The following is a 13533-nucleotide window of genomic DNA, read 5'->3' on the forward strand; positions in this document are numbered from 1 at the left end:
GACAATCCAGAAACAGTTGAGATGTAAACAGAAGGTGAGTAGTATCCAGGCAGGGTATATTAGCAACGTACAGATGAAAGGTGAAACTCACAACAGTCCTTTGATCTTAGCCAGGAATGTAAACAACACAGGTGAGTCCCAACGCTGGGGAATGAGCAAGGGGATAAACGACACCAACATCAGATGAGGAGAACACTAAACACAGTAAGTATAACCAGGTAAGTATCAACAAACTAGGGAGTCTGTAGTCACAGGTAGAACATAGACGACAGATCTAGGGAGATGGCCGCAGGGCTGGGATTGGGCCAGGAGGCCTGGGAGGTGACCATAGGGCAGGTACTGGGCTAGGAGGCTTCCATGGAGCAGGGACAGGGTCAGGAGGCTTGGGAGGTGATTTGGTCATAGGAGGTGGAGACTTAGGGGGTGAAGCCATAGGCGGATCTGGAAGTGGAGCAACAGGAGTAGAGGTTGGAGGTTTAGGAAGTGGAGACCGTGGTGGAGCAGAGTGAACCGGGCTTCTCCATGTATCTTCGTGTGGATCTACAAGGTCAATGTTGCTGCTCCTTATGCCATCAGCTCTGCAGTTCTTTAGGAGCAGCCTTGAGTACTTCCGGTGGGTGTCATTCCTCATAGCAGTGTTGGTATGTGTCACAGTTATGTATGTGACTATGGTTCTTTGAATTCCGGATAACCATCAGATTAATTAGTCACTCAGACTGTGCAAGAAATGTGTTCCTCGGCAGAGGGCTGAGCAGCTGCTCTGTATGTCCTTCAGGGCTCAGCCCGCGTCAACATGTGTCTTTGTTGCTATATTCTCTCAAACTATCTAGCTGGTGCATTGATAGTCCAATAGTACTTAGCACTGCCTCTGGCGGTCATCCGGAATTCACAGAAATTCACAGTTACATACGTAACTAGAGTTCTTTAACCAGTTCTCAGATCTCTTCCAAACACATTCTTGTGTTTGTGAACCCTTTCAGAAAGCTTGGCACTTTCCAGATCACTGGAATGCACATATTGTATTTCAGATGCCAAGAAGGTTTAATGCAGTGTTTCATGTACACACTATTCAATCATATTTTCCTTCATCTTCCTTTCTTCACCCCTTCAGTTTTTTGAGAATGGTAGTTGGAGATCTGCTGTACTTGTAATAATAGAAAACTTGTTGATTTAAGTTGGACCACAGTTCAATTCTATTTTCCAGACAGTAATAGCTAGTGTTGTATACATTTTTTCATGCACTTCAGATTTCAAATTTTGCACATATACTGTAAACAGCAGAAGCTATAAAAGCAAAAACACAAAAACAAAATAATGTTTAATTCTGTATGGTTTTTAAAGTGTGAGGCAATAGATTTTTATTAAAACTACTTTAATACAATTTAAAAATCAATTTAAAGAGATATCAAACTGTTAATCTGACCCTCGCTGGTGTATGGTGTGAGTGCGATTCAAATGAAACCATTTATTGAAGTAAACATGTTGCTCACGTTTTTTTGGGCAGATAAATGTACAGGTGCATCTCAATAAATTAGAATGTCGTGGAAAAGTTCATTTATTTCAGTAATTCAACTCAAATTGTGAAACTCGTGTATTAAATAAATTCAATGCACACAGACTGAAGTAGTTTAAGTCTTTGGTTCTTTTAATTGTGACGATTTTGGCTCACATTTAACAAAAACCCACCAATTCACTATCTCAAAAAATTAGAATATTTTGACATGCCAATCAGCTAATCAACTCAAAACGCCTGCAAAGGTTTCCTGAGCCTTCAAAATGGTCTCTCAGTTTGGTTCACTAGGCTACACAATCATGGGGAAGACTGCTGATCTGACAGTTGTCCAGAAGACAATCATTGACACCCTTCACAAGGAGGGTAAGCCACAAACATTCATTGCCAAAGAAGCTGGCTGTTCACAGAGTGCTGTATCCAAGCATGTTAACAGAAAGTTGAGTGGAAGGAAAAAGTGTTGAAGAAAAAGATGCACAACCAACCGAGAGAACCGCAGCCTTATGATTGTCCAGCAAAATCGATTCAAGAATTTGGGTGAACTTCACAAGGAATGGACTGAGGCTGGGGTCAAGGCATCAAGAGCCACCACACACAGACATGTCAAAGAATTTGGCTACAGTTGTCGTATTCCTCTTGTTAAGCCACTCCTGAACCACAGACAACATCAGAGGCGTCTTACCTGGGCTAATGAGAAGAAGAACTGGACTGTTGCCCAGTGTTCCAAAGTCCTCTTTTCAGATGAGAGCAAGTTTTGTATTTCATTTGGAAACCAAGGTCCTAGAGTCTGGAGGAAGGGTGGAGAAGCTCATAGCCCAAGTTGCTTGAAGTCCAGTGTTAAGTTTCCACAGTCTGTGATGATTTGGGTTGCAATGTCATCTGCTGGTGTTGGTCCATTGTGTTTTTTGAAAACCAAAGTCACTGCACCTGTTTACCAAGAAATTTTGGAGCACTTCATGCTTCCTTCTGCTGACCAGCTTTTTAAAGATGCTGATTTCATTTTCCAGCAGGATTTGGCACCTGCCCACACTGCCAAAAGCACCAAAAATTGGTTAAATGACCATGGTGTTGGTGTGCTTGACTGGCCAGCAAACTCACCAGACCTGAACCCCATAGAGAATCTATGGGGTATTGTCAAGAGGAAAATGAGAAACAAGAGACCAAAAAATGCAGATGAGCTGAAGGCCACTGTCAAAGAAACCTGGGCTTCCATACCACCTCAGCAGTGCCACAAACTGATCACCTCCATGCCACGCCGAATTGAGGCAGTAATTAAAGCAAAAGGAGCCCCTACCAAGTATTGAGTACATATACAGTAAATGAACATACTTTCCAGAAGGCCAACAATTCACTAAAAATGTTTTTTTTATTGGTCTTATGATGTATTCTAATTTTTTGAGATAGTGAATTGGTGGGTTTTTGTTAAATGTGAGCCAAAATCATCACAATTAAAAGAACCAAAGACTTAAACTACTTCAGTCTGTGTGCATTGAATTTATTTAATACACGAGTTTCACAATTTGAGTTGAATTACTGAAATAAATGAACTTTTCCACGACATTCTAATTTATTGAGATGCACCTGTATGTACTGAAATTTTATTTTTCTTCAAACACCACAATGTCTTCCATGTTCAGAGACTGACATATCTCATCTAATGATGAAACTAATTGGCATACAAACTTGTTTTTCAACCAATGTAATTAGGAAGATACTATATTTAAACACTCAAGTTCAGAGAAACAGAAACTAAATTGTTGTCAGGCAGGTCTCTTCTCTCAGTTGTTTCTCATTCTGTTTGTATATTCAGTGAAATGGCAGAAGCCCGCATTTCAGTGGCTCAGGATCAGTTCTACTGTCCGGTGTGTCTGGACCAACTGAAGGATCCAGTGACCATTCCCTGTGGACACAGTTACTGTATGAGCTGTATTACAGACTACTGGAATCAGGATGATCCGACAGGAGTCTACAGATGCCCTCAGTGCAGAAGAACCTTCTTTCCAAGACCTGATCTAGGTAAGAATGTGATGCTTGCTGAAATGGTGGAGAAAGTGAAGACAAGAATCCAAGCTACTCATCCTGCTGGTCCTGGAGATGTGGTGTGTGACGTCTGCACTGGACAAAAACAGAAAGCCGTCAAATCCTGTCGGGATTGTCTGAATTCTTACTGTCAATATCATCTTGAACAACATGATAACATCTTTAATATTAGGAAACACAATTTGATAGATGCCACTGGACGACTCCAGCAGATGATCTGCCCTCGACATGATAAAATGCTGGAAATTTACTGCCGAACTGACCAGAAATGTATTTGTATGCTGTGTATGATGGAGCAACACAAAAACCACGACACTGTATCAGCTGCAGCTGCAAGGATTGAGAAATAGGTAAGAACTGAAAGACTTAATGTTTACAGTCATGCTAATGTTTACAGTTGTGCTCTAAAAGAAGTAATTATTGTTGTCACAAAAGCCGAATAATTAAAGATTCTTCTTATTATAATGTAGCCGTAGGAGCTATTTTATCATTTGTATTTAGTATTTTCTTAAGTTTGTAGAAATTTAATTTCTTGACACTTGGTGGCATGTGGGGAGTAGCAGGTAGCATTTAGGTGAGCACAGAGATAAAGGAAAGGAGGTGTTGGTGGGAAAGCATTAGACTACATTCTAATGACCTATCTCTAATCATCAAGTTTGATGATTCATCAAGTCTGACCCATGTATGCTAAAACTTTCCATGCCTATGTTGAGTAGTTACCCCTTAACTCTATGGACCTGCCGGCGGGTCCACGGGGGGCGCTGTATCACAAACTAATTTAAGCTTGAAATGTTAAAGTCTCCACATACAGTAAGTCAAGAATATGTGGTATCATTTGAAAGAGAACACCATCACTTTTGCATTTATGTAACATAAAATAACAACATAAGGCCTATCATCTGTTGCAAATGAAAGACACCTAGAGGTGATGATGTAGAAATATTAACATAAATATAAAAGTCTTTAATATATCACTTAAATAGACAAGTCATATATCAAATTCTCAGGAATGTGACTATACAGTTTATTTTATTTCCCTTATACCACAATTTCTGTGCCAATCGCTGCTTCTGTAAGCCACAAGTAGCCACAAACTTTATATTTGCTTTTACCTAAGGAAGGTTTCTTTAAAATAAGCCATAGTTTACCTTTCTGTGAGCTTGTATGGCTGAATAATCCAATATTTCGTCTCGGAAGTCCAGGAAACAAAATTGCAGTCTGGTAAAAAGCATAAGAAAAAAATCTGCAAAATATGTTCTTAACTACTGATGATGAAAAGTTATACAGTACATCTAGATTCAGATTTTTTCAGTTGAGATGTTCAGTGAAATAATAGGAGTGCTGCATGAACTGAAAATTAGACTGAATGTCTATGAGCGAGCACATCTGTTCATGGTAAAATACGTTAGAGTGCCACCTACATTTTAGATCTGGGCTTTGTTTCCCAAAAGCATTGTAGCTTAAGGTGATCGTTGAGAACATTAGCGCCAGTGGTTTCTACGATTTACTTAAACTTACAATGCTTTCAGAGAAAAACAGATGTGATAGAGAAAAAAATTCCTTTTCCTAGTAGTAGTTGCCATCTAGTTGAATATAAAAAAAATTATATAGTCAACAGAACCAGAATTACAAGCTTACAATTTTTTTATTTTTTTTTTACTTTCTGTTCATCACAAATTTTTAAACATATACAATATTAGTTATGAATAAGTGGAGTCCTTTTTTAAATTTGGGGGGTTTTCTGAAAAATGAGACTAAATTGTAGCAATTTGTTCACTGTATGTATGAATGGTAAACTTTTAAATCTGAGTGTGAAAAATTGCAGGCGGCAGCCCAAAAATGCACCACCTGATTATTAGCAGAGACTATTTAGCTGGAGACAGAGCACTTGTATTAAAATGAATTGGAGAAAATGAAACACCAAATATGACGGATATAGAAAAAGAAGTCCCACCTTACAGGTTCAAGAGCCAATCAGCTTTTATATACAAACATTGGCTGTTAGTCGACTCCAACGTGCATGCACATGAGTTGGACTAACCTGAAAAATAGCGGTTTTTTTAGTCTAATCTGAACTAAGCATTCTAAGCAACGAAGCATTCGTAACAAAAAAGAAACTTGGAAACTAATGTCTCAACATTTCTGAGGTTTATCAGTATTTGTGTTTCATACAGAGAGATTTGGAGGAAACACAGAGTGAACTCCAGCAGCGAATACAACAGAGAGAGAAAGATGTTCGGGAGCTGAGAAGGGCTGTGGAGTTCCACTTGGTGAGTTTTGGGAAGAGGAGAAAAACAACTGCTGGCATTTGGAAGAGAACAGAGGCCTATACCATGAAGCTAGTTGAACAAATTTGGAGTTACAGGATTGGTTTCGAGTTAACAAAACCAAACCGATCCAACCCAGTTTATATGGTACCATGATGCATGATACAGTCCTCCTCTGTCAACTCCAGAGTTTAAGATTAGTTCAGTCAGGGCCACTTCTGTCAAATGAATACTTGACTTGAATGAATACTTTATTACTAATAGACAATAAAGCAGTATGTAGGTGTTGGCGGTATGGCTCTGTTCTGGGCAAACTCTCTGCCCATCCATTCAACCATGCATGGTCAGAGCAGGGAGAGCAGCAAATAACCCCCCAGGGGTAACAGAAAAGATCCGGCAGAATCATTACATTGTTGACATTGTACAATATATATTTTAGCATTCTGATATTGCAACATGGTACAATCCTTCATTGCATAATAGATCAAATAGACACTTAAAAGGATTTTAAATACTGCATATCAAGTTGATAAATTAAGAACGAGGCACAATAACAGATATAGCAATCTCAAATTAGCAATCAATTGTAGGTGCTTACCTGTGGTCTTTGTGGGTCTTAATGCCCCAGTATAGTGATGGGGACACTATACTGTAAAAAGGCACCGGCCTTCGGATGAGACGTTAAACCGTAGTCCTGTCTCTGTGGTCATTAAAAATCCCAGGATGCTTCTTGAAAATATTAGGGGTGTAACCCTGGTGTCCTGGTCAAATTCCCCCCATTGGCCCTCATCAGTCATGGCCTCCTAATCCCTTTCATGAATTGGCTCTATCACTCCACTCTTTCCTCTCCACCAATAGCTGGTGTGTGGTGAGTGTACTGGTGCACTATGGCTGCAGATGCCTCATTCAGGTGGATGCTGCACACTGGTGGTTGTTGTGGAGAGTCCCCTCTTCACTGTGTGAAGCGCCTTGAGTGTAGTGTCAGAAAAGCACTATATAAATGCAACATTCATTCATTCATTCATTCAATGGAAAAGCAGCTAAGACAATGAATAAATGAAGGTTTTAAAACTGCTCTGATAAGAGTCTGAATTGTATTGGTAGACATCATGAAAAGCTGAGCATCATCTCATTGTAGTTTAACTAACATGACCTGCCTGAACTGATGCTACGCTTGATTTCATGAGTGCGTGTGCATGAATGAGTGACGTTTGCAACGAACAGCCAATTGGCTGAAACGTTTTAAAAGCATTTAAAAAGCATTTTATTTGTTTTAAAATTTGGTATTATATTTACCAAAGTTACAAGCTTAATATTAATCAGTACTTTTAAGTAACTATTAAGTGAGTGACTTCATTGCGTCAGAGATGTCCCAGATGCTTGTATCAAATGAGAATCTTATTTATGCAAATGCAAGATGAATGTCATTACAGTGGCCCGGAATTTCGCTTGGCTGGCCACCGAATATTTTTCAATGCAGTAAAAACCCTGGTACAAATTGTGCGCTATATTCTGAATATGCACAGCCATCAATGAGATTTAAGAGCTAAGAGGAAGGGGAAGATTTTCAGTGAATGATGACTTAAATTTGGCCTGTTCCTCACACAAAGTTATCGTATGACTTTAGAAGACTTGAAATACAGTGCACAAGTTTTATTGACTACTTTTATTTACAGTAGGATATCTTTTTGGAAGTTAACAGGAAGTCATTTTCCACATTCATTGAGCATGTTTAAATACACCGATTTATGCTCAATAAGCCGACAACGTATGTGGTCATGTAAACACAATAAATGGCTTTCGCTTATCAGTGTAAAGTCCTAAAACTGCGGAAGAATAAACCAGTCGACAAGGGTAGATTTAGCCCCTTACACCGATTTCGCATGGCATGTAAACACCTTAACCTGCGTTCTAACGGGCTTATCCAATGCGCGCATGTGTCATGCTCATGACTCTTCACGGTTTGACCTCATAAAGAGAACAAGGCGATTATTTCAAATGTCATGTTTATGCAGATTTTTTTAAATATAAATAAGCTGCTTTCTGGGAGTAATCAGCATATTGGTGTGCATGTAAACAGGCTCATTTATTGTAATGTGTGTGTTTACCAGCACTCTGCACAGACAGCAGTGGAGGACTGTGAGCTGATCTTCACTGAGTTGATCTCATCCATTGAGAGAAGGCGCTCTGAGGTGACACAGCTGATCAGAGATCAGGAAAAGGCTGCAGTGAGTCGAGCTGAAGATCTCTTGGAGCAACTGGAGCAGGAGATTGATGATCTGAGGAGAACAGATGCTGAGATGCAGCAGCTTTCACATATCAATGATGACATCTACGTCCTCCAGGTAACAGAAATCATAAGTGAGGGCTTGTAATAGAGGAAATGATTACTTATTTTGCTATTTATGATGTTTGTCATTGTGTTTGCAGAGTTTCCAGTCTCTCTCTCTCTCTGGATCTACAGACAACATCAATGTCACTTCTCATCTCACTTATGAGCATGTAGTGAAATCTGTCGCTCAATTCAGAGACGAACTGGAGCAGTTCTGCACGGAAGAGACCGAGAAGATATCTGCTAGCGGTACATTTCCCAAAATTCATTTATTCTTAGGAATAAATTAAATGTCATTAAATATATAAATGTTATTTTCCTCTTTACATGAGAATTACACTGCATTTGTGTTATTTCCATAGTGAAATCCATCCAGATCGTTCTCACCCTTGAATGTGAGACCAGGGAGGAGTTCCTACAATGTAAGGAAAAAAAGAAAAAAAAACGCCCACTGAAACACTTACTTGTACTAATCCAATCTACTGGGAAACGTACTATCTTATATACTGAAAAACCCATAATTCCACTAGATCAGCTAGATTCAGTAGCTCATACAAAAACATGTAAGCACAGGATTCGATAAATCCAACAGTTCTGTTGGTGTTTATTTAGCAAATATGTTCGTCTGACTGCTCATTATCAAGCTTATTACAAGACTACTTGCAAATATATAAATATGTGGGCATGAAAAATGTATTTGAGTTGAAATTGTTATTATGTGAGAATGAAATTGCTGAACAGCTGAATTCCACCTCCGGTTGGCATCGGAGTTCTGCTGGTGTTATTTTTGGAAAATGATCATCTGACTGCTCATTATCCGGCTTATTACAAAACTAAATGGACTAAAGACTATTTATTACAAGACTAGTTGCCAAATAAATAAATAAATAGACATAAAACACTGATATGAGTTGAAAATATTTTATTAGCTTACTTGTAGAGATCGGAGAGTGTTGAAGAAGCAGGAAAGATGACTCGCAGTCACCGGATGACCGGTCTGATATCACTTAATCCCCGGATGTGCGGTTCTTATTAAGAAATATGAGACCGCTAGATGGTGCCATTGACCAATCATTATCGAGTTTTCCAGACCTCTGTGTAATAAAGGCATACAGTGACCATGGTCTATTGAAGTGGCCCATACAACTCATGTGCTATATTCTAAGTTGATATTCTGAAGCCATACGATAGCTACTTGTGTGGAAAAGACAGAATTTTAAGTGACTGTATTTGCTGATTATCTTCACCTTTACTGTAACTCTCAAATTTCACACCTCACAATGCATTGAGCCATTCGTCATGTCATTTTCATTAGTTTTAGTCAGTTTTACTTCGACAAAAATGCCATATCATTTTAGTCAACGAAAATAACATCTTTTATTTGATGATAATGTGCAAAATGACAAAAACCTGCCAAACTGTCACAGACCAAACTTTAATATCAATATTCAAACATTCAGAAAAATGTATACTCGTTAATTAGTTTAAATATGTAATTACAGCAACTTTAAACACATCTCATTTTATTGGGGTTTATTCAGTGCTGTAGGGTTTCCACTACACAAAGTATTTTAGTTGAGTGTACGTGGTAATATTATTTTGAGAATTTTTTTTGTGTGTGTTTATATTCATCAGATTTCTGTGAATTCACTCTGGATCCAAACACAGTGAATTATTACCTCCTCCTGTCTGAGGGGAACAAAAGGGTTTCTTTCAGCGACACACCCCTGTACTATCCTGATCATCCAGACAGATTTGATCATTGGCCTGAGGTGTTGTGCACAGAGAGTGTGGATGGACGCTGTTTCTTTGAGGTTGACTGGAGTGGGAATGATGGCGTGGATATAGCAGTGGCATATAAGAATATCAAGAGGATGAGAGATGGTCCTGAGAGTGCAGCTGGACATAATGATCAGTCCTGGAGTTTGTTTTGCTCTCCTTCCTGTTACTCGTTCTGGCACAATAAAATTGAGACCATACTTCCTGTAGTCCACAACACCAGTAGAATAGGAGTGTATGTGGATCACAGTGCAGGAGTTTTGTCCTTCTACAGCGTCTCTGATACAATGAGTCTGATCCACAGAGTCCACACCACATTCACTCAACCTCTGTATCCTGTGTTTGGACTAAGTAAATACTCAACAGTTAAAGTGTATTGAACTATGTGTTTGAATACATGATATAGAAGCTCTTCAATAATTTCCATGTCACATAGCAATGTACCATGAGCTGTGAGGGTCTTACTCTTCTAAATAAGTCAATAGCTGTACTTTTAATAATCTCAAATGTAATTTTTTTCTCATCAGATTTTTCTAAAGTCATCTTTACACAGCCGAGCAACCTCTATGCCAGCTTCTGTGTAAAGATGCAATGTGGCATAAAAGCCAAACTAAATCAAGCCAGCTCTGACCCACCTCAACCTTGCGTATCAAAGGCAGTTCTGATGCTGCTTTGGTTCTGTGTAAATGAAATGCAGCGTCAAAGCAGCATTAACGGTGCTGTATGTGATTTTTTTCATGGAAAGGTATGCAAAAAATGTTCCTAGTCTCTGAACATTAATATGAAATAAGTGTCATGAGATATCTCCACGACAGCTCTAGACTCTGTAAACAGCAAACAAAAAGTGGCCGTGGGCTGCATACACATTCTTAGATCAGCTGATCATGTGAGTTTCATGCGCTTTCTGCCAGACAATCATTTTTTACGTTGTTGTAGTTTATGCGGATCATTCACTTTTAATGGCATGTTGAGAATCATAACAGTTGCCATTTGAGGGCCACTGTTCTACTGTTGTGTTTAATATCAGAGCTGCTCTTCTGCTCTGTAAACGACACAATGGATCTTTGAAGGGCGGAGTATCGAAAAGAGAGGGCGTGTCTAATTTAACGTGTCTCCTGGACGTTCTAAAAAACGGCTAAAATCGCGTACAGCACCTTTAACTTTGTTGTTGTCATAACAGAGCATACTTTCATATTTAAGTATAATTTTTATATTTTCATTTATTTCATATTTCCATATTCATACTTTTATATTAAAAACAGTAATCTCATAATATTGTAATTGCTGTGTAAATGCATTTATGCCTAAGCAGCATTAAACAATCACTTCTGATGCAGCTTCTGTGCCACCTTTGCAGAGTAAACATGGCTTAATAATGGTTGTAGTGTTAGTGCTGACAATCAATGTGAGTGTGGGTTATTTATATAAATAATTTTCAGTCTTTTTGTTAACTCCTTTTTACTTTTTTCAATGGCTATCATAAGTTACTTTTAAAACTCCTAACAAAGGGTTAATTAAATCATTGTTATTATATACATTTATAAATGAGGGCTGTCAATCGTTAAAAGTTTTTAACCAAATTATTAGCATCATATGCCAAATAATTAATCAAATTAATCGCATGTATCAATATTTGCAGAGAAAGGCTGCCAAATTAAAATCGTTCAAAAATAATGATTAAATAATTGACATATATCCGTATATAAAATATACATTACATCATTGTGGCAGATAAGTAAGTCATTGATGAGGCAATATAAAAAGTTGCTTTAGAATACAATATATTGCTTATTTAGCCCTACAGTCCACAGTAATCAGTTCTGCCTTTCAAATCTTCAATCTGATTACGTCTAGTTGGACTTACTCAATATAACTGATCTGTTATCATTTTACAAATAATGAGTATGTTCAATTTGTAGTATCTCAAATGTAGATAAATACATTTTGTGCAACCATTTACCTTAAAAAACTTGTATACTGTAAATAAAGAAGTAATCATTTCAGTGTGGACACAAAGAATTTCATTATACACATAACCTGTTACCATGTGCAAATTACAACTGACTTTGGGGTGAGGAATGATGCAGACATTCTGCATTACTGGAACATTGTGTGCATAGAGTTCTCTAACCTGTTCTCTCATCTGATCGAACAGCATTCTTTTGTTCCTGTAACTCTTGAGGAAGCTCAATGCTTTTGCCACTTAATTGGTATATACATACAGTATTTCAGATGCCAAGAAGGTTTGACATAATATATACAGTTCTTGTACACACCTCACCATCACGTTTTCCTCTCACAAATGTACTTACACCTTCATCTACATCCTGTAGCCCAATCTTCAACTGTTTTTGGAAGTCTTCCTCACTTTCATGATATCAGAGAATTCGTAAAAGGTCAACTGTGTAGGGCACAATTTATTTTCAGACATCATTACTTTGTTTGTGGAAAAGTTCATTCATATAAACACAATACATATTAATGCATATATTACACCGCATATATTAGATCTATTACATAACTGGATCTATTAGTTTGGTTGAGGATCTGAAAACTGTAAAATGTTTGTAAATGTGCTTAGAAGAGTAAGTAAATCAGATGGTGCTTTCTGCAAAAATATTAATGAATTTATCATGGTCAGTTCAAAGTAATTTGTCAATAAATCAAACACTCAATCAATCATCTTTGATATGCACTTACACTGCAAACGGCTGTCATTAAATGGAGAGAAAAACATGGCTGATGACATAGTAAATGGGCGTTTTACAGTAAGTTATGTTCAACCGTTTCTCGGTTACGCCCTTGAACCTGTAGATTGCCGCCAAATAACTGTCTTTTAAGTAATTACATTGAACATTCATAACCAGAATAAGTCTAATTATCCTTTATTAAAATGTGTGTGTCTAAAGTGTGTGTATTGTACTAAGAAACTTCAGCACTGCAGAATGTTTAAGCATCATAAGAGTTTCTCCACAAATGACAACAAAACATATCTATCATATTGTGAACTGCTGAGCACTTTTTTATCAAGCTTTACAAAAAAAGACAAAAATACTAGCCTTAAAAATAATTCTGAGTTTCAATAACGTTCGTATGTCATTGTAAAGTATGGTCATCAGTCACCTTTATGTAAAATTAATGGGAAGTCTTATGTTTCTATATTTTGTCAAATGATGGGCTGAACTTTTACCAAGACATAGAAAAAATTAAAGAAATGCCTAATAATATCTTTGTCAGAAAGCGTGAGACAGAGACCCAATAGCAGAGGAACAGTTCAAAGGATATATTTACAACAATAAACGTCAACTTAAACTGTGCTGGCGAAGACTGGCGATCCCAGCACCGGCTGCAGCTACAAGGAATCCTCCGTCAAAGCTTCGTGAGCACAGAGACAATATTGTACACCAAGCTGGAAGGCAACCACACTCCTGACACGTGGGCAGAGACAGGCAACCAACAGATACACGAGACAATAAAAACTAGACACAGAGAGCAAGGTTAGTTGCTTGACAGCACACACATTCAGCATAGGTTAGACTACATTCAACATTGAACTACATTAACGTTAAACCACACTGAATGATCCAATGCTGGATATGACACAC

The 13533-nt window shown here is 38.0% G+C and overlaps 1 protein-coding gene across 1 annotated transcript; it reads left to right on the forward strand.

Moving 5' to 3' along the window:
• The first annotated feature begins 3324 nt into the window (after positions 1–3324).
• On the forward strand, positions 3325–11690 carry LOC127449908 (E3 ubiquitin/ISG15 ligase TRIM25-like). The gene is made up of 6 exons (XM_051713536.1): positions 3325–3900; positions 5725–5820; positions 7929–8162; positions 8248–8398; positions 8512–8571; positions 9785–11690. Exon 1 carries the CDS (start codon positions 3325–3327, stop codon positions 3898–3900), a length of 576 nt encoding a protein of 191 aa, XP_051569496.1. The 3' UTR covers positions 5725–5820; positions 7929–8162; positions 8248–8398; positions 8512–8571; positions 9785–11690.
• The last annotated feature ends 1843 nt before the right edge of the window (positions 11691–13533 follow it).

Source organism: Myxocyprinus asiaticus, chromosome 13, assembly GCF_019703515.2.
Source record: "Myxocyprinus asiaticus isolate MX2 ecotype Aquarium Trade chromosome 13, UBuf_Myxa_2, whole genome shotgun sequence".
Taxonomy (NCBI): domain Eukaryota; kingdom Metazoa; phylum Chordata; class Actinopteri; order Cypriniformes; family Catostomidae; genus Myxocyprinus; species Myxocyprinus asiaticus.